At 43.2% G+C, this 20,320-nt stretch overlaps 2 protein-coding genes across 9 annotated transcripts; both read right to left on the bottom strand.

Moving 5' to 3' along the window:
* Window positions 1–638: 638 nt before the first annotated feature.
* On the bottom strand, window positions 639–3,942 carry LOC124051298 (cyclin-dependent kinase 2-associated protein 1). Of its 6 annotated transcripts, none has more exons than XM_046374537.1 (4): window positions 3,693–3,942; window positions 1,877–1,977; window positions 1,383–1,509; window positions 639–1,278 (listed from the first exon to the last, which is right to left on the bottom strand). In XM_046374537.1, the coding sequence occupies exons 1-4, from the start codon at window positions 3,718–3,720 to the stop codon at window positions 1,211–1,213; spliced, it is 324 nt and encodes a 107-aa protein (XP_046230493.1). In that variant the 5' UTR covers window positions 3,721–3,942; the 3' UTR covers window positions 639–1,210. The 6 variants fall into 6 exon arrangements, with proteins under 6 accessions (XP_046230493.1, XP_046230494.1, XP_046230495.1 ...); XM_046374538.1 differs by having other exon boundaries at window positions 1,877–1,953; window positions 3,693–3,940; XM_046374539.1 differs by having other exon boundaries at window positions 1,877–1,950; window positions 3,693–3,938.
* Window positions 3,943–4,988: 1,046 nt separating this feature from the next.
* sbno1 (strawberry notch homolog 1 (Drosophila)) lies at window positions 4,989–19,420 on the bottom strand. Of its 3 annotated transcripts, none has more exons than XM_046374442.1 (33): window positions 19,062–19,420; window positions 17,057–17,176; window positions 16,875–16,973; window positions 16,539–16,766; window positions 16,299–16,434; window positions 15,591–15,691; window positions 15,371–15,467; window positions 15,029–15,189; window positions 14,784–14,917; window positions 14,572–14,662; window positions 14,316–14,477; window positions 14,045–14,180; window positions 13,863–13,968; window positions 13,615–13,768; window positions 13,338–13,520; window positions 12,946–13,043; window positions 12,717–12,865; window positions 12,366–12,575; window positions 12,107–12,277; window positions 11,849–12,018; window positions 11,619–11,750; window positions 11,075–11,210; window positions 10,792–10,904; window positions 10,625–10,696; window positions 10,444–10,543; window positions 10,289–10,363; window positions 10,059–10,205; window positions 9,816–9,910; window positions 9,645–9,731; window positions 9,303–9,440; window positions 9,137–9,213; window positions 8,679–8,872; window positions 4,989–8,020 (listed from the first exon to the last, which is right to left on the bottom strand). In XM_046374442.1, the coding sequence occupies exons 2-33, from the start codon at window positions 17,174–17,176 to the stop codon at window positions 7,866–7,868; spliced, it is 4,227 nt and encodes a 1,408-aa protein (XP_046230398.1). In that variant the 5' UTR covers window positions 19,062–19,420; the 3' UTR covers window positions 4,989–7,865. The 3 variants fall into 3 exon arrangements, with proteins under 3 accessions (XP_046230398.1, XP_046230400.1, XP_046230399.1); XM_046374444.1 differs by having other exon boundaries at window positions 16,299–16,431; XM_046374443.1 differs by lacking the exon at window positions 19,062–19,420 and adding an exon at window positions 17,949–18,355.
* Between the last annotated feature and the right edge of the window lie 900 nt (window positions 19,421–20,320).

The raw sequence follows: 20,320 nt of genomic DNA, 5'->3' as shown, positions 1-20,320 counted from the left end.
TTAGCTGTTGTACTACTTTGAGTCCACTTATTCAGCACATCTCTTCCTCAACTTTTTTTTCTATCTATCTGTCTAGTTAGCTAGCTTTTAAATTTTTTAGTAATTTATGTTTTTCAAATGAGCTCACGCCGCAAACTTTCCGTGTATCACATGGTAACCCCTTGGTGTAGAAGTACTGCTAGTCTAAGCTACTGTTATGTTATAAAATAACCCCTAAAACACTTAAATGATCCAAGGTTTGACAGCTAATACAGGCAACACCTAATCTGCAAGTTAAAAGTCATACATTTATAAAATCTACATCCTGTCAACAGGCCTGTTCTGAGGGGACTTCATATTTTCATGGGATTAAATTAATTGCATTTATAAAGCACTTTAATCCACCTACCATGTGAAGAAAGCTGGTACATGAGAAGTGGTCATCACAAGTTGCCAGAGCCCTTAGCGACAAGTTGGTGGCCCACAAGCAACCTCCAGGTGGCCCAGCATGAAAACGTGACACATGAGAAACCATCAACATCTCCTGGTTTCAACACCAGATGAGTCTGTGATACCTCTGGTGTAGAAAGTTAGTCACGTGAATCATGTCTACTGGGCAGAAGTACAAACTAAAAGGCACTGAATCACACAATGACAACTCTATTGAAAATACAATTTATTACACTGAGTAATAAATACATACAAAGATGCAAGTAACAGCATTTTCCTTTTTTTTTTCTGAATACCAAAACCAACCTCGACACGAATGAACCGATGCATTTGGCACATCTCTGTCCCTCACTCGCTCACTCACTCACTCACTCATGTGTGTTGTAGGGGTCTGAAAAACAGACCAAATACTATCAAAAAGAAGAAGTCTTCTGCACCTACCCCTGTACAAGCCATGCACTGTCTACGGTTAACCAACGGGCCCTTTCGCATGCATAAATCAACGTTTTAAATATGAAGTCAAAACTAGGATCCCAAAAGTGGGGCGTAAAAACACATGATATCCTCTCAATTGAATTCCACACATGATTGAAATGACTGTCCAGAAGCCTCAGGAGTCACGAATTGTGTTACTGTATATTTTTTCTTTCTCTCTAGGAGCTTGCTCTTCCATCCTTTGTTCGTTACTTCCTCTTCCCAAAGGAAATGCCATGCAAGTTATTTTTTTTTCGTGAGACACACGCTGTTGGTTCTTCTTGCAGCGAGGAGTGTGTGTTGGTAGCTAGGACCTCGCGTTTCTCTCCGTCTCAGCCAAGCACTCACGCACCAACCCTCTGGCGTGGATTATTCCTTTGAAGAGACACAAATTAGATGAGCAAACTCTGAGTTAGGCACAGCAGCCACGCTAAATGTCCTGCACTTGAACTTCTCCGCACACGACACTCGACGGTTACCTCTTTTCAGCCTCTCCATCGCACTCTTACTTCCGGCGTACGTGGGCCTGATCTCCTTCCCGAGCTCTTCGATGATGGCCAGCAGCTCTGCATATTTGTTCTGAGGCACTTGGCTGCCAGAGGAGCCCTGTGGTTTGAGCAAACAGCACAAGACGAGCCAGGTTCAACACATTTCAGGTTGCTTTATTTGGAACGCAGAAGGCACGTTTAATCTGGATTATTTTCACATTGAGAAAATAGGAAAAGAAACCTGCAGTCGTTCGAGACAAATTAAACAGAAAACAAAGCAAAGGATGGAAAAATATTCGTGTGAGCATCAGAAATCAGGCCTAAACAGACACCTATGTAATACTGAATTTAATTAACATAATTTAATTTAATTAATCCTAGACATGTGGAGTAGAAACAGCACACACTGGAATGTGTTGCTATTTAAACGGGAGAAAGCTTGATGAAAAGTCTGCGTGGTTTAGTGTCGGTTTAGTTGCATTTACCTGTGAAAATCCCAGAGATGGAGGTCCATAGTCGCTCAGAAGGGGCCTGTAGGACTGCAGTGTGGCCAGGTTAGCTGCTGAGGGAGACTGGAGGTTACAGACTGTTCAGAAAACACAAGCTGGCATCAGTCAAGCCTCAGAAACACCAACACAGCCGCACCTACAGATTATCTTCACTGCTGATTAATCAGCTGATTACTTTTGATTCATTTAGACCATTAAATGTCTGATATTGTTAAAAAACACGCTCTTAGGATCAGTTTCAACATCTTCAAATCACTTGTTTTGTGCTCCAAAACCCATTAAATGTTACACATTCAAAACATCACATTGTTGGAAGCTGCACACATAAACGTTTTGCTTAATAAATGACTCAAAGGATTAGCTGATTATAGAAAGAGTTGCAGATTCATTTCCTGTTTCAGCTTTAAAGCCTACACAATCACAACAAAGCAGTTTCACTTGAGTGCATCACATAGCAAAAGAAGAGGAAACGTGAAGTTTAAATGCATCATAAAACAAATACAATGAAAGCTGAGGTGGATCACTTGAATGATTCCGTACTCTTCTGATCACCTGAGCGATTAATCGTTACACCAAAATACTGCCAATTCTGTCCTCATCCTGAAAAGTTTAAAATTGCAGATTAAGCAGCTAAAACCCTTAAATTCCCACAAAAATGAACGGAGTCTGGTGGGGTTTTGTGCTCCCCCGCTGCTTTGTTCGGCTGTAATATTCACACTCCAACACGAGATGTCCTCGAAGAGTCATAAAAAAATTCAGAGGCAGATCAATCAGCAGCTCCGACCGAGGAGCATCATGGAGGAAACGGAACAAGGCTGGCTCAAGAAGACACAAGAGATACATTTTTGTCACCGTGTAACGGCACCCGCCCGCCGGGACCAGGACCCGGGACGACGGGCAATCACGTCCCAGGAACCGTCGCCTTCTCGTTTCACATCCCAGCCGTGTTTCTCGGCCGACAGATACCGCGGATGGCGCTCTTTTACATTAGTAATAATGGCGGATATGAATTAGCCTAGCTCCCACGATCTGACCCTATATATATAACTGGACAAAAACTACAGACACGGTCTTTCTCCAGGTATTCTCCGAGACCCCGAATTTAACACTCGATTTAACGGACGGATACTTTGATTTTGCCCCATTTTTTCTCCTTACCCTGGTTCCCAGAAGTTCCCGGAATGTGCTGATGGACATTGGGTTTATAAGACATTCCCAAAGACATTGTAAATTAAAGAAATAAAAATGACCCGAAATTCAGTGAAGCGTCTGTCTCTCACTTTTTGTTTACAACAGCGGCACCGGCAAATATGGCCGTCACTTTATATTGACACCCACTGTGCTTTCTAACACCGCTGCTATCCATTGCGGGTTATCATGTTTAAACGGTTAAAACGTGATTTCCACCACAAAAGCGACGGAATTCACGCACGGTTTCACTCGGTTTGGAGCACATTTGACAAATTAAGTACGCGTCCACCGGAAAGTCTACTTTTAAGCTGCACTTTTAAAACGCTTTCAAGAAGAAAAAGAAGAAAAGAAAAAAAAAGAGTTTAAAAAGTGCGAAATGTGTTTACGCTTTTGACTGCATTTCTGACCTCCTCTTACATTTCTGCAGCACAGAAAATGGTGTTTTAAAAAAGTAGGATAATCAATTTCGTGTATATTTAATTTGAGGTTGGGGTTAAATTAGACCCAGTCGAGTTCATTAGTGTAGTAAATAAAACAAACAACAAAAAAAAGCTTTTGTCTGAGTTGAAGCGTCGAGTCCCGCCGTGGGCACAGAGGCTACCTGTCTTTGTCTGTGGCGGCGCCTCCATCGCTTCGTCTGTACTGGAATCTGAGCTCAGCTTTCACGTTAACAACCGACCAGAAGTACGAGAGTTAACGCGGACTGAAAGGATCCACTCTGGGCTCCTCTTTGCATTCAAATGAGACCGACGTGGGTCGGCCGAGCCCCTCGGTGTGTCCCCCCTCAGACCCTCAGGCCACATGGTTGGACACTGAGCCACAGGGTTTGGCCCAGTCCTGACCCCCCCCACCAGAGTCCCGAGCCGGGACCTCCGGGATGTGGTGGGAAGGCCCCCCCACAGAGGAGGAGTTAACGCAGGATGACCAGCGTCAGCTTTCATACGGAAGCAAAAAGCAATACTTTTAATTAGTTTGATGAGAATATTGGCAAAACGCGGTGATGCAATGAGTATTTAATCATTTACTGAAGTAAAAGTAACAGTACAACAACAAACAAAGTTTATTCTAACAGCATTTTAATGATGTTTTGGTTTTCAGTTCCAGTACTGCTAACCAAGCAGAAAGGCCACAGCAGTAAAGATCCACACGTGAAGTACTAATACCACACACAGAGTACAAACACTCTGTTACAAGTAAGTAAGTAAACTAGAAAGTATTGGAAGGAGATAACTCTGATTCTGCTTTAAAGTAAAGGCAGGACTTTACTGCTGCAGCCTGTTGAGGTGAAGCTCATACTGAATTATTTTCACAGTCGAAAATAAAATAACAAAAAAGGAAAAAGCATCAAAGGCTCACATTTGAGGAACTGAAACGTTTTTACGGCTGAACTTGTACATTTTAAAATGTTTTGTGTGCAAGAAAACTAATTAGAGTAGTGAAGTATAAAGTACAACATTTATACTGCATGTGTGGTGGATTCATTTGCATTAAGTTGTGTACTGTAGTTATTTTACACATAATGTATGTAACCAGACGGAATAAACTCCATCTCCAGCTGAAATGCTTCAGTAACAGTGTGGTTAACTGTGTGTGTGTGTGTGTGTGTGTGTGAGGCTGGGAAGCTTCAGTACACTTTGCTGATTGTGCTTCCACTTCCTCAGAGCAGGACTTTGCCTTTTAAAGGAGCATTTCCACTGTTTTAGTGCTACTTTTTGTGAAGGATCTAAACACTGATTTCCTGTTTCACAAAACTCCTGTCCAGATCTTTTTACCTGTGGACTTAAGGAACAAAACGGCCTCAGCATGTTGGATTATTTGTCCCAATTCAGGGATTTCATGAAAACCCAAAGCCTCCACGCGTCTCCGATGTTCAGTCAGAATTAACGGTCCAACGCAGTAGAAGTATACCAAGCTTTATTGAGCATTGCACTCATTCATGTACAGGTCACGTTGAATATTTGTACAACTCTGTCAGTAGTGCAACTCGTGCAACAATAAAAGGAGGAAAAAAAAAACAACCCAAAAGTCCTTCAAGTGTTTTGACTTCAGAGGAGCAGATCTGCTGCGACGTTTTTAAAACAGCATTCAAAAACAAGTCAGCAGCCCGTGAACGCAGCATCTCAAAGGACAGAATTGAAACGGGAGTCGCCGGCTCGTCTGGTGGCGGACGTTCGAGTTCAGAGATGTGACTTCCGACCAGAGATCAGACCTTTTGTCTCCCACTTCTGTCCCACATTTCAGATGTGCTGCACCAACATTTGCAGTTTGGATCCTTGGACAAAATGTACAAAACGCACAGGAGTTTGATACAAAGACCTCCGATTTCACTTTTAAATGCATCTACCAAGAACAGAAGAGTAACGTGAGCTAATCCACAGGTTCATGAGGCGCCCGAGCAGAGAACACAGCTCAGTCTCTACATCGCCAGCTCGCGTGTCCACACTTTGGTCTGTCCTTTCCAGTGCAGGTGGCGGACTGAAGGACTGAAGGACTGAAGGGGTGCACTAGTCGACAGAAGCAATCGTCCATTTTAAACTACAACTCGGCTCAAAAAAGCAGAGGAATGGAGGTGGAGGTGGTGGGGTTTAAAATGTGTGTTGCGAAGACACGAGAGCAGAGCAACATCACTGAGCGGAGGTACAGGTGGAGCGATCGAGTTGTGGTCATGCATTTCAGGTAACTTTGTTTTGTTTTTGTTTTTTTCTTTCCAAAGAGGGTATTTGTACGAGTTTAACCCCTGAGCAGAATTCAAAACAAAAGACGTGAGCAGAGTGCAGCGCTGCAGACTCTGCTCTGAAAACCGGCGAGCGACGGACATGCGCTTCATATTCCTCACAGCTGCTGCTCTGCTGTACATCGTCGAGCGTTTCCTCTCCTCTGAATGACCGCCGCCATCGCCGTCGAGGCAAAGACCAAAGGTGGCTTTGACCCGCAACACGACCACTTCAAGTCCCCGTTTAGCTTTCACAAGCAGCATATAATCATGTTTGTAACATCACAGCGTAGCGGTGAGCAGATTTTAGCATTTATTAATGTGTTTGTCAGGGACAGGCCGATCACTGAAACCAATATTTAGAATTTTACAAGTAGATTCTCGATTAAATTCAATCCGCAAAGTCATGAAACTTTTCAAAACACTCTCGTACAATATTGGCCTCCATGATGTAGAGGAGTGGAAATATCAAGCAGCAGACAACGGAAATCAAGTCAAGTACCTGTGAATTGTACTAAAGCATAGTACTTGAGTAAAACTACTCCGTTACATTCCATTACTGGTCATTCTCAATTCCAACAGTAAGATTTTTACTGCAAATGTGTATCACTTATGGGTTTATCATTACTAATAATCAGTATAGGAAAAAGCAAACAAAACAAGTCGACTGCTCCTGTGAGGCGCCCATAACTGCCGTATGAACACGAAACAGTTTGAATATTAAAAATGTGTGATGGGAGAAGCTACATGTGTCACACCTGCATTATAATGTGCTATAAACCATTTAACACGCTGCCAATAAATGCTGACTTTCTACGCTGCGTGCAACGACAAAGCCCCTCTGCTAACTCATCCATCCATCACACTCTTTACTCCGTCAATATTTATCTTCAGGAAACATTTGCTTGCACTTTCAATAGAAACACGTCAGCTGACACTAAAAACCACCAAAGCTTTCACAAGTCGAACTCTGACCGTCTCAAAGCTGCCTGACCGACCGCAGTACCCGTTTGTACTCATACAAAAAGGCCTGCCTGACAAATCACTGAAGCGGGTTCTGCGTGGGGAAAACATCCACAGTGAAATGAATTCAGAAGTTTATCTGAAAGCACGAGCCTGAGACACCCGCTCGGTTTGTCTCACAGCAGCTTCAGATAAACCCGTGAAAACACAAGACGAGGACGGTGGGTTTGGTCTCCATCACTCACACCGACGGCACACTGGGAGGAATATTCAACCGACTATCGCTTCAAGACGGACTGGAGGAGAAAACAAAAAACCCTGAAACACTCCTTTAAATGTTACACGGTGGACAAAGAGGAATCAAACTGAAGCCACATGCATGACAAAGACCAGCGCTGCTAGTGGATTGTTTTTGTCTACTACAGAGAAGCAGAAAATACCAGGTTTCCTGTTTTACTGGACTAACGTTCTGTCACTTTTTCTATTTCAAAGAACTGATTCTTCTAGTGCTGAAACAGGAGCGACAAACTGACAGCTGACACCAAATATTAGCATCACATTGTAGTTGAGCATCAAATGTCCCTTTTTCTTTTTTTTTTAAAGTGAATTCATGTAGTTTGTCAGACTTTCAGAGGACATAGTGGTCTTTGTCTCGTCCACCTTTGGTCTGAACCAAGACAGAGTCTACGTAGTCCGGACTAAACGGCTTAGAGCATGGCTGAGGAGTGGATAAATCACGCCCTCCGGGTCGCAGCTCGATCGATATATCGCAAATCTTTTTCACTCTGAATGTCAGAGGACAAAACATCACCTGGCAAATCTCTCTAGGTGAAAACAAGAGTCTCTGGAGATTAAAAAAGGAAAAAGGAAAAAAAAAAAGGAAAAACCCCTGAAATCTTTTTCTCTGTACAACCACTGCTTTACATCTGAGAATCATCACAGCTCGTGCCACACCTCTGAAACATTTTTGGGGGAGGAGGGTGAGGGTGCAGAACAGGGGGGGTCCTGGAGCCTGTGGTGCAGCAATAAGAGATTGACGAGTCAAATCCCTTCAGACTGACAGGGTGGAGATGGGATCGACGCCCATGAAGCCGAGCGCTACAACCCCAAACTGTGTGTTGGTGCGTGACTCAGACTTTGGGGGTGGAGCTGCTGCCGCTTCTGCTGCTCCTGCACAGCGAGCTGCTGGTTCTGGTCCGACGTCGAGAGCTTGTTGATTAATGCGGACACGCAGTTCGCTGGAATGATGAGCCCTGTGGAAGAGACAAAGAGGTGACAACGAACCAAAGACGTTCACGTTATTAAGAAGCAACGGGTGAGGAGTTCCACAACCGACCGAAGCGATGGCTGATGGCTGCAACGAGAGCAACTCGAAACATGCAAGACCAAATCAACCTGACAGAACTGTGACATAAAAGCTCACCGAGACGAGAACAACAAGGCTGAACTCCAAGGTTTCTGCAGAGTTCAACTTTTAACATTTCAGGACCTTTCTAATAACAATGAACAGAATGAAATTTAATACATTTTAGATGACAGAATGATAGAAATGTGTTCTAAAATTCTGACATTATTCATCATCATTGTGTGTACAGTAAAAATTCATTCATTCATTTAATGAAACCAGGTAAGATGCAGAAAATGTGTGGGTGGATTAACCTGCTCAAAATTAGTTTAACCTTCAGAAAAATCTCACTTTAGCAAACAGATCTGCAACATCTCCCAACAGCCTGAACGCAGGCAAGAGGAAATATTAAAGATTAAACCTAGAAGACTTAACTCCCTCTGAGGAAGGGAACAACGAAGGGAATGCAGTGTGGCAATGAGCATTTTGCAGTATGATCGATCTTCTCATCCAGCTCACGGCAACCAGACATTTCCCAAAAAGTCCTTGAAAGTCTTTCAACTCACCAACTATCCTCTGGCCGTCTTCCGTTCTGAGGCGGACGATCTGCACCTTCACGTTGGTTCCGCTGACCGGAGTGAGCACCAACTCCACCTCGTTCCACACGCTGAGCACCGAGCCACACAGGACGTAGTAGGTCCTGCAGCGAAGGCCGACTTCGCACTGCAGACCCACCGAGGCCTTCTTACAGTTCCCCCGCCTGAGGCCAGAACGACGCACAACCTTTATGAGCATTTGCCACGGCTGACTGATCAATGTGAGCAGTCGGGCTTCACGTTTATCATGAGCTTTAACAGATAAAAGCTGGTGATATTCTGTATTTTGTTACTGTCAACAAATTCCACACGAGTGTTTCAATACTTTCTGACTTCCACAGCCTGTGTGACAAATCTGTTTCAGAATCTTTAAAAAACAGACAACTGATATGTAGCTTGGTTTTTAAAATGTGACAGACTGCACATACCAGTACGCATGTGAGCAGATTTGTGCAGATGAGTTGTACTGGTCCGTCCAGTACTGCTTGGCGTCTTCTGACAAAACCTAACAGGAAAAAACACACAACATGATCTACTGTGGAAATCCTTCGCTGTTCTTCTCCTACTCTTCTTGATAAAAGAAAGCTGAGTAACCTTTTTAAACTTCTTCTTGATGTCAGCGTACGTCTCCAGCTTGAGCTGCCTGCCGGTGTTCGGCCTGTACACCAGGAAGAGCCTCTTCTTGGTGTTCACCTCTTTCACCAGTATGGAAGTTTTCTTGTTGTTTCTCATCTAAAAATCAAACACAATTTATGGAAGCGCAATACCATCACTTACATAAATACATAAATACACAAATCTGCAGCAGGATAATCTTGACGTACTACCATCTTCAACAGTCGTCATACTCCAAATTCTGCTGCTATCAGAAGATTCTTAAAAAAAGTCAAATCAGCTTCATGCTGAAAGTCTCTGCATGCCTCAGACTTGTCCTACCTGCACATAAAAGCCATCATCTGGTCCGTTCTGCTCCGCCCAAACATGCGTCGCCTCCTCCCACGACATTCCTCTCTCCACGCTCACCTGTGAAGACGCAGATACAGTCAGGTGAGGACGCTGCCATCTGAGCACATCACACCACACATGCAGCGAGGTGCATGAACATACGGTGAAGAGTTCCACGTGTCCCGATGTGGTATAGCCTGGGGTCAGGAATTTCCTGCAGTCCATCTTCTTCACTTTCTCATCCCCAGAGCCCAAATCTAACAGAGGACAATGAGATTTTCCTTACATCTCATACGTAACATTCATGCACAAACATCATGAACAAACACCTTTGGTCCCATTTTTTTTCCTTTTGTATTTCCGAACGTGTCTGAAGGATAAAACGAGGATAAATGACCATCTTACCAAGAATGCCCATGTCATATCTGCCGTTCTTCTTTGCTTCCTGGATAACTGCTCCCAATGTGTCAGAAAAGTACTGGAACAAGGCGTTCTGCTGGTGGACCTCCATGCCCAAAATCCGGTTCAGGAACTTGCCCATGTTGTTGTAGTCTGCAGCATTTGGGTCAAAGTATTAGACTTGCATGCTGTCCAGATGTTTAACACTGAGAGTAAATGAAACAAATTAAAATCACCTTTGTCCAGTGACAGGATGCCAGATCGGTCCTCCACATTGATGAGGCCCACACCTATCAACCCACTCTGAATCTCTACAGAAGAAGAAGAAGAAGAAGATGTTAATCAATTCAAAAAGGAAAGAAAAACCAAACAGAGTAACTACGAGTCACACCTTTGAAGAAATCTCCATTGAAGTCAGAGGGTGGAGAAACTAACGGAGAGTCCAGCTTCACGATTGACTTCATCACAATTTCCAGAGCGTTTCTGCCGTACTGAAGCGAAGGTAAACGTGAGTCACAGACAAACAAACCAAATTTAAGACCTTCTGAGACTAAAACACTGCAGCTACTCACTTTGTTGTCAAAGTTGAACCTGCTGAGGTCTCGAGTTTCTGTTGCTCTTCTGTCTCCGTGAGTGAGAGCACCCTGCCACACAAAGAGTTAATGGACAGTTAATACATTTACACACACACACACACACACACACACACATCACGACTGTACATCTAACTAGTTCTCACCAGGCTTTCTAGTCTTTTGGCAACAATGGATGCAAATCTCTGCTCTCCGGCAAGCTCTGATATGAGGAAGACGTATTCTGGAGCTGTGACCTGGTTTGACCTGTGAGTTCTCCCTGAGAACAAACAGGAGCAGCAGGGTCAGTACACATCTCCTTATTTTATATTTATTACATCAAGAATTGCACGTGTTGCGCCCAAACGGGCCCTCTCTCATGCATAGGAGGATTGATTAGGACTAGGACTATCTGGCATTATGAGAACCACAAAGCGTTCATGTGCTAACCGAACTGCTGTATGGCCCGGTCTGCACTCCACGGCAGCTCCAGCGTCATGTGGACCCTCCGCCGCTGGTTCTTCACTCGACGATCGGCCTGCAGGGAAATACCTGAGCTGGCAGCCTCCGAGATGATGGCGATGTTCTGGTTCAAAAGACACATAAATAAATTACTTTTCATGTACTAATTAGCCGCCGTTTAAAAAAATAAATAAATAAAAAAAATATATATATATATATATATATATATATTTTTTTTTTTTTATATATTAAAGTCTGATCCGAGTCTGACTGGAAGCAAATGAAATCACTGCTGGCCGTTAAACTGGATCCGGATGATGTCACCAAAACCCACCTGTCAGTCAATGTTTACAATTTTTGGTTTGAATGAAAATACTTCATGGGTCAGAACAAGACAGCTATGTTTATAGACCAAATGAACTGAACTATGGGAGTGAAAGTGCTTTAATGGTGTGGGCCCAAAGTCCTGACTCAGTTATCAGAACCCCGAACTTCACGTTTGTCCCCATCTCCACAATAACATTATGTTTACCTTCTCTCCGTCCATGAATCTCTGCTTCTCTGTGAGATTGAGGATTTCCACCGGGACGTCCAGCTCAGAGCGAGACTCGTAGGTGATGCTGCCGTCGTCATTGCTCACCACACGACCTTTGCGGCCAGTCATCTGAAGGGCAGTGAAGGAAATCAGTAAAGCGAAATAAGACGCAAAGCAAAATATACTGAGCCAGCTTTAAAAATCAGAAACACAAAAGGTTTTCATACCTCAGCTACATTTTCTGGTCCTCCCAGTTCATCTATTAGCTCGTCCAGAGTGTTGGGAGGCAGATCCTCCGCCAGCTCTTCGAGTTCCTCCAGCAGTTCTCTCTTCATTTTCTGGGCATGTTCCACTGCGTCCTGACTCGTCACGCAGCTCTCCTGACTCTCTGCCTTGACTTATGAACAAGTGAAAACACGACATTCACTCACCCTCACAAGGCTGAGTCATAGCGCTGTACGTCTGCTGTGCAGTAACTTGCTTACCTGTGGCAGGTGTGCTGGGGGCGTTAACAGAGGCAGTGAAGGCAGGCCTGGTGGAGCCCAGCCCAGAGGCTAACAAGGCACTTTGAATAGAGTCCGGATCGATGCTCTTCCTTCTCTTTTTCTTCTTCTTCTCCTTCCCTTTCTTTGGTTCCTTTCTGATGAGCCACGGATCTAAGGCAGAGAAAGACCCAACAGTTAAGATGTCATAAGACATAAGTTGTCTGATCTCGACTCTGACGACCTCCCTCAGAAGTCTCACCGTCTTCGTCGTCATCGTCAGACTCGTCTCTGAACGGGTTGAAGTCGTCGTCTTCATCCGCCGAGCTCACAGATTTGAAGCTGTCGTCACTGTCGCAGTCTTTACCCGACTCTTTGTCCGACTCCTCTGACTGGCTCTCCTCCGAGCTGGTACCCGACAACCCGCCATGCTTTCGAGGCTTCTTTTTCTGCTGCTTTTTGATCTCTTGACCTGGAGTTCATCAGAGAACGTGGAATAATATATGAACAGGAGCATTTTTAAGACAACACCATCTGCCTTCATGGAGTCGTCTCACATGGTGTGCGTCAGGTTCGGATTTAACCAGTTCTGGTGCAACAGCAGTTTTATTACCTTTCCTTTTCTTGCCCTTCTGGTCTGGTGCGGCAGCCTCAGAGGGAGACGGCGTCTTCTTCGCCGAGAGATCAATACCCAGCAGGGTGTAAAGCTTCTGTCTGTCAGGAGCTGGAAAGTGCTTCTCAACCAGGGACTGCAGCACACCCCTACAGCAAACACATGTTATTACAGTGACACGAACACATCATCCTGTTAAAATGTGCCAGAGAAGGTTGTCGGTCCGTACTTTGCAGTTGACACAAAGTCATTGAGTTCGCCTCCTCCTTCCTCCAAAGCCTCAAGTGTTCTTGCTTCTCCGGTGGACTGAAGACCTATGACCACACACTGCAGAGAGAACAGCTTGTTCAGGTGGTTGTAAAAAGTTGACCATCGTCTACTTTGACTTCACACAGCAGGCTGTACAACCTGAAGTTTTCTGTATTTATTTCAGATGCCTTTCATTCACCACATTTCACTCCTGTCTCATACATGTCCTACAACCTCTCCCTGTGTCTGTCACATGGATTAATGCGGACTCGCCATTTGTTGTACTGTCAAAACATTAAGAAAAGCACTGCACGCAGACGTGAACGGAGATCACAATCTAAACTCAGTTGACTGCGCAGCCCTGCGTCCCACCTTTCCATTCTGGACTTCCTCTCTGGCCAGCTGGACCACCCTGCGGACTTTGGAGGCGATGCAGAGGTATTTAAAGAACCTCTGGTGAGCGGACCAGAACTGGCCCCACATGGACTTCTTCATGCGTTGCTCTGCGTCAATCAGGTTCGCAGCCTGCTGGAACTTCTCACGTGCCCTCACCCACTGGGAGGAGCAGGAGAGCAAAGTAACACCTGTTTATTAACTCCAAGAAGAAATAAAAGAATCACAGCTTTCACACTTATTTTTATGTGCTTACCAGCCTGACTGATTTGTTGTACATGTTGATGTACTTCTGAGTCAGGGCAACCTCCTCAATCTTGAAAGTCACACCCGTGAAACTCAACTGCCTTGCAATGTACATCCCCCTCAGTTTCATGTCCATAGCAACAATCTCCATGGCACCAACACCTCTGAAATCAAGGGTTGGAAACCGACATGTTAGGACCGTTTCCGCCACCACACACAGACATGTCCTTCTCCATTAGCAAAAACAAAGAAACTCACCTGCGCTCTACAGCCTGGATAAAGTCACCAAACTCTCTGAAGGGTGTTTTGGCTCCCCAGATGCCCAGCCGATTCATGTAGGCCATATTTCGAGGTTCAGAGGCACCTGTGTGGGAAAGTTCACAGTTTAGACTGACAGCCTGTCAAAAGGAAAATTTGCTTTTTGAGTGATGACGACTAACCTGTAGCACTTGCATACACAACGCGAGCCTTGGGGAGTTTGTTCTGCAGCTCCAATACTGCAAGCCCAGTTTTTGTAGGTTTGGATGATCCTACTGGACACACGTTTTTGGCTTTGTGACACTCGTCATAGACAATCTGAGGACATTATCTGGTTAAGGATTTCTAAAAATAAGATGATCTTGTTTTGAATCACGTTGATTCCACTTAAAGTAGTGGTAATATTTCCTGCAAACATTTATTTTATTAACTGATGGCCCCTTGAAAGGATACGACTCCGTCAAAGTCCTCCCCACACCAGTGGAGAAGCTGCTGAAATCTGGTCTTGTACTTCCCTCCTGATTGGCTCTCTCCTATCAAGGAAGAGTAGGTGGCAAATATCACACCTTTCTTCACACTCCCATTGTGTTTCGAGGAGATTTTGCCATATTTGAACTGAAAAAAATGAAAGTGTAATTGAGTCACACTTTGACATTATGAAGCCAGTAAACACTTCTGTTTCCATCTGCATATCATTAAAGAATCTTACCTTGTTCAGAGAGTGAACCTGGATGTTTTTAGCTCCTATATCCCTTAAATCCCTTTCAGCATCATACTTCAAATCATTTGAGACACTAAACCTGGACAAAAGAGGACAATATACAAGAAGAGGTAATACAGAGAAGCTTATTCATCTCAAAGGTTGAACCAGTTTTAAAATTCCCCGTGTTAAATATAAAGCAAGGGATTTGGGATATTTACCAAAGTGATCGCTTCCTGCCTAAAAGATAATTCTCATAGATGATCCCTGCAATAGTCCGGCCTTTCCCCACACCGGCTCCATCACCAATCAAATAAGCTGCTCGGTCACCGCCGGGGAGGAATGTCTCATGTTGCTGCAGAACATTGGGACAGAAAATGCACAATTCAGCAAAATAGCAGCCACTTTTTATACATTTCACCATAGTTTTCTCTAACAAAAGGTTACCTGTACTTCATTTTTTTACCTGAGCTGCATATGTGATTGCTTCCAGCTGCAAGGCTGACAGGCAGCCACGGTCAATGACTTCTTCTGGGATGGATAATCTGTACCAAACTTCCGGAGGACTGACGCTGGACAGGGAACTCGTCTCCACCACAGGATCAGGATGCCGCAGACCGACCTTTACTGCATGCACAATACAACTCACTGTCACAGCGACTGAAGAGCTCTCCTGACCACTCGGTTTCAGGGCCGTGCGGTTTTCAACAGATTTTCCAGAGCTTTACATTGGCTTCATGAGATTACAAACCAAATTACTGTGCACTACAGCAGTGACATAGTGAAACAACACTGCAGACATACTTACATTTCATTGGCATGTACTCTGCATACGTTTCTGCATGACCCAACTCCTCTTCCTCTTCCTCCTCAGGCTCGTCTTCCTCTTTCATGCTTGGGGGTTTCTGTATACAGACGAACACTATGAGACACACGATTCTCAAAACATTCTTCTGCTTTGAAGCATCTCCCAAACGTCTCTTATCGACTCGTTCTTCCTCTTTTCGAACTGATGTTAGAATATTTACCAGAGAATGTGAGAAGTTTTGCATTTTACTGCCGTCATTAATCCAGATTCTGGCAGCATCTTTACCCATCGCCTCCTTCTTGATTCCATTGTTCAGTTCACCTGAAACGCCAACAGACACCAGAGGTGTCACTCAACAGTGACAACAGTTCGAGTTTCTCACACACAGATGAATGTTAAATTCAAAGGGTTTTGAGGGCTCAACTGAATCTTAGGTTGGTTTTTCCTCCATGTCACAATTCAGCAAATATCAAAGTGCATTTTAGAGCTCCAATAATTAGTCTGATAATCAATTAGTTAATTAAATTATATATAATTAAACCAAATTATCTTCATTATATTCAGTTTGAGAATTTGACATTTTTCTTTGTCTGACATGAGAGTTGAGTCTTATCTTAGACTTGACTGAACAAAACAACATGAAGACATCACCATGACCTTTAGACTAACTAAAGCAACTATTAACTAGACCAAAAGATTAATGATAGAAGAATGTCAGCTTAATTAATGAAAGAACTGTTAGTGCATTTATTAAAAAACGAAAATAACTTTTTGCAGATTATCTCTGTAACTGTTTTGAAGATGATTCAATCACACATCACAACCGGTGGCTAAATATTCAACAAAACATGAAGATTTTAATAACATTCAGTTGTAAAGGTTAAGAACACCAATCTAAGTGCACAATTAAACAACAACAATAAACAACCTGTCGCAGTTGCTGTTGCTACTGGTGTAGTAATGTCAGGTGGAGGTTTTAGCTTCATGAGCTCCATCAGACTGTTGCCCTTTAGACCGCCGCTCTTCACACTGCTGGTTGTAAGGAGGTCTTTCAACTGAATCTGGTAGAGCAAAAGAAAAAGAAACATATGATGATAACCCAAAGAAACATTTTTCTCTGTGCTCTTCTGACCTTTTAATCATTTAAGCACATCCTCCACAAGCGTACCTGATCTCTGTTAGAAGGCACTGCTGTGGACGCTGAGGGAGGGATAATTGTAGAGGAGGGTGTCGAAGAACCTCGCAGGGCTGAGTTAGCAACGTGGACCACCTTGGTGACAGTTATGGTATGTTTGATATTGTTCGGGGCAGACTGTTTGGTTACAACAGCTCCGAGCGACGGCAACTGATTCAGCTGATTTAAGACAAACGTGGTGGTTGATGGCTGAGGTTTGTGCTGTTAGGCAGAGAGAAGAGTAGATTTTAACACATACCGCAAAACAAGCATCAGCTGCCACATAACATTGTGTCTTCAATAATTAATTAAGAGAACTTATAATCTCACCCTGATGGTAACTATAGGGACTGGAGCTGGAGGCTCCGTTCGAACAACGTCCACTGATTCTGTCCCCACACCAACATCCAGGGCACTGATGGAGATGGACTGGAAGAGGACCAGAAACATAACATCAATATATGAAAATATAAATGAATCTCTTCTAAAGCAACATCTGAAGATCAACTTACTTGCTGGGTTGTGGTGGGCTGTGCAACATCCTGAGCATCAACATCAAATAGGCCAATATCATTTGGGCAAATGCCACTCTCACTCAGAGCAGCAAGAAGTAAATCCTGTCCCGGATCCATCTGCAAAACAAACACATGCAACCTTCAGTTAACACCTTTCAAGTACAATACTGACAATATCTTTTCACACATAAAAACAATGAAAAAAACGATAATAGAAAATAAATCAGCATCAACTTTGATTCACTTGCCACACACGATTCAAATCCAAATTTAAATGTGCATTCACACATGAAGAGAAAAGCTTACAATCTCTAAACTTTTCACAATCATTTCAGTGCTATAACGCTGCCTATTTGCTCCTAAATGAAGCCAAATTTTGCCTACAACATTTATCTCACCGGATCAACCGGATGTAGCTAACAAGCACATCGATAAATTCTAACACTTTAAACGCTACTTACAGTAGCCATGAAATGCAAAGTGTGAGTGCATGCTTGCATAGAAGAACTGACACAATAATGCAACTATCAAAAAAATGCATGAACTAAAAAAATAAATAAAATCACGCATACAACCCTCATGTATAGTAGCACACGTGTGGTATCAAACACGGGATACGATGTAAACTTGAAAAAGAATAGCAAAACATTTTTACATCCGGTATAAAAATATCAAACTTTTGTTGTTCAACTTTGACACACACACACAAGTTATTTCAATCTCATGCGGGCGAAATGTTTTTAAAAATGTTCACCTCGCCGCAGTTCCTCGAACAGCAGACGCCGTAAAGAGCTAAAATAAAGCACTAAATACAATGTAACACGGACACGAGATAACTCAGCACAGAACAAGACGAACGATAAAAGAATGAGAGTTGGCCATTTCTCACAGAAAAGCCCACACACCGGGTCGCGTCCGAGTCTTATGCCAAAGTGACCCAAAACAAAACACGTGTTTTCAATGCCCTCCTTTGGTACGGTCAACTTCCTGGAGTCTCTGACTCAACGTAGCTTCCCGCATCTGTTCGTTAGCCCGGTTGGTTAATTATTATTTATACAAACAGCAACTATAACGTATGACAGAAACAGACATTTTGTGCGCTGGTACACCTCAGTATTCGACATAGTTGACGTTAATTTGCACCAGCTAAGCCGCGGCACGCTGTCATTCCAGCTAGCTAAAGTGGCCTTGTAACACAGCGGTGACACAGCTTAGCATGCTAGCTAGCCTCCTAACAGAAAGCTAACGCACTGCGCTCAAAGACACTTTCACATTCAAATCAGCGACACGACAGTTAAGTTACACGTCTACAAACTAACGAACGTCAGTAGCTAATGCAAAGAATAGTGCGGAAACAAAATTCAGAAAAGAAATCTCGCAGCCGTGAAATGTTAGTAACGGTAACCACGGAGACTTGCTTGTTCTCACAAATGTCAGTTGGTTTTGCTTCTGAAGTGATTGCCGTTACATCGCACACACTGACATGCATTTATGACCCGGCGTTTGCTTGTATTGCTCTAACTTTATCTCTCAACGAATTAAACGTTAATTCATGTTCTTAATATTAAAACGCAACGAGTTTTAAGCTAGCTTGTTACGCTTGTGCTGGTTAATCTTGATGGCGAGTTCCTGACAAATGACGTTAGCGAGTCTAACAGCATTAACGCCGAGTTTACAAAACACCATCTCAAACTAAGCGTCACAGTTTGTCCTTCCCAACCCTATCCACAGCTGCTGGGGACGGCAACTGGCTTAACTACCTCGCCTTTCGCAATGTTGTGATGTTGTGGACGGGGCTCTCAAGCACTGTCACTGCTGTCGCTAGCTAACATTAGCAACAAGGAGCGTTAAACGAAGACAAGCTAGCGTTACCACTGCCCAAGCCTCAAATAGAAAAACAAACAATTTAACAATTCAGTATTAACTATCACCACAAGCTTGCGTCTTTAATGGCAGAGGTATTGGTGTTAAACAAACATTTCTCACGGAGATATCAACTTACTTGACAGTTCAACGGCCGCTCCGGTTCGCAATCAGCGGCGCTCAGTAGTTCGGGGTTTGTTGTCCTCTTCGCTCCGTCGCGCTCACGCCATCTTTTTATCAAACGCTCAGCCGCATGCTGGTCACGTGACGTGCAGGCCGACAGCAGGCGTTTTAGCAGTCAAACTGCTCGCCCAGCCTCGATAAAAACGGGTCTTCGAACAGTTGCAGGGCCTCCCTCGACGACAATAAACCAACAAAAGCGAGAAATTTAGCATTTCTAAAACGTTAGCACAAACCACAAACATAGCAGATTCGGCGAGCTAATACGACATCACGTGACCCCGCGAAGTCTTGGTAGGAAGTGACGATGAGAAAAGTTCTTCTTCGCTGTTCTCTTCCTTTTTCTTCTTCTGCTTCTGCCTTTCTTCTTCTTTCACACAACTGTTCTCTGAGTGTACAGTCCTGTTAGGACAATGACACAACAAGTTTTGGTGCACTTTGATAATCAGGTCTGCTTTAAAGGTATTAAACTGGGACATAAGACATTTTTTTTTTACATTTTATTTCACATTGTGTATTTAGATAGATAGATGTACTTTATTATTATTATTACAGTAAAAAGAAATTACATTTAAACTATAAAACATGTAATTTATGTGGGTAAGTGGATATTTAACAGTTTCGTCGACACAGGTCGCATGATGAACTGAGTTGAACTCTGCAAGGACATGATTAATAAAATATATTTGTGACAGCTGAATATAATACATGTGGTTATTTCAGTACATTATGTGGTAAATGAACAGTGGTAGGATGTACTAACCCCCTAACCCTTAAGTACAAATTTAAGATACGTGAGTCTTTTTTCTCATTCTACTTCTACTTCTTCTCCACTACATTTCAGAGAGAAATGTGGTAATTTAAACAGCGATTATTCAACAGCTTTAGTTTTTTGTTACTTTATAGATGAAGATTTTTGTACCCAAAGCATATGAAAATATTCAAGTACATCTAAAGTCACACGATTGAACACTGAAAGAACACTTAAATGCTTTGTGTTTTGTTAATTATCATTGTTTTTTCATTTCTCATTCAAAAACATTTCACAGTTTCAGCTTCACAAGTCAGTTTGGACAAAACAAACACCACAAGAGCGCCATCCTGGGCTGTTTTGAACTATTTTAAGAATTTTTATAAACCAAACAATCAGTCAGTTAATGGAGAAAATAATATAATAATCATCTGTGCAAAATAGTTCAAAAGAAGCTCAATCTCAGC

This window comes from Scatophagus argus, chromosome 20 (assembly GCF_020382885.2).
Source record: "Scatophagus argus isolate fScaArg1 chromosome 20, fScaArg1.pri, whole genome shotgun sequence".
In the NCBI taxonomy this organism is placed as follows: Eukaryota; Metazoa; Chordata; class Actinopteri; family Scatophagidae; genus Scatophagus; species Scatophagus argus.
The sequence above is the reverse complement of the archived record's forward strand: the minus strand, read 5'-3'. Positions and strand labels throughout refer to the sequence as shown.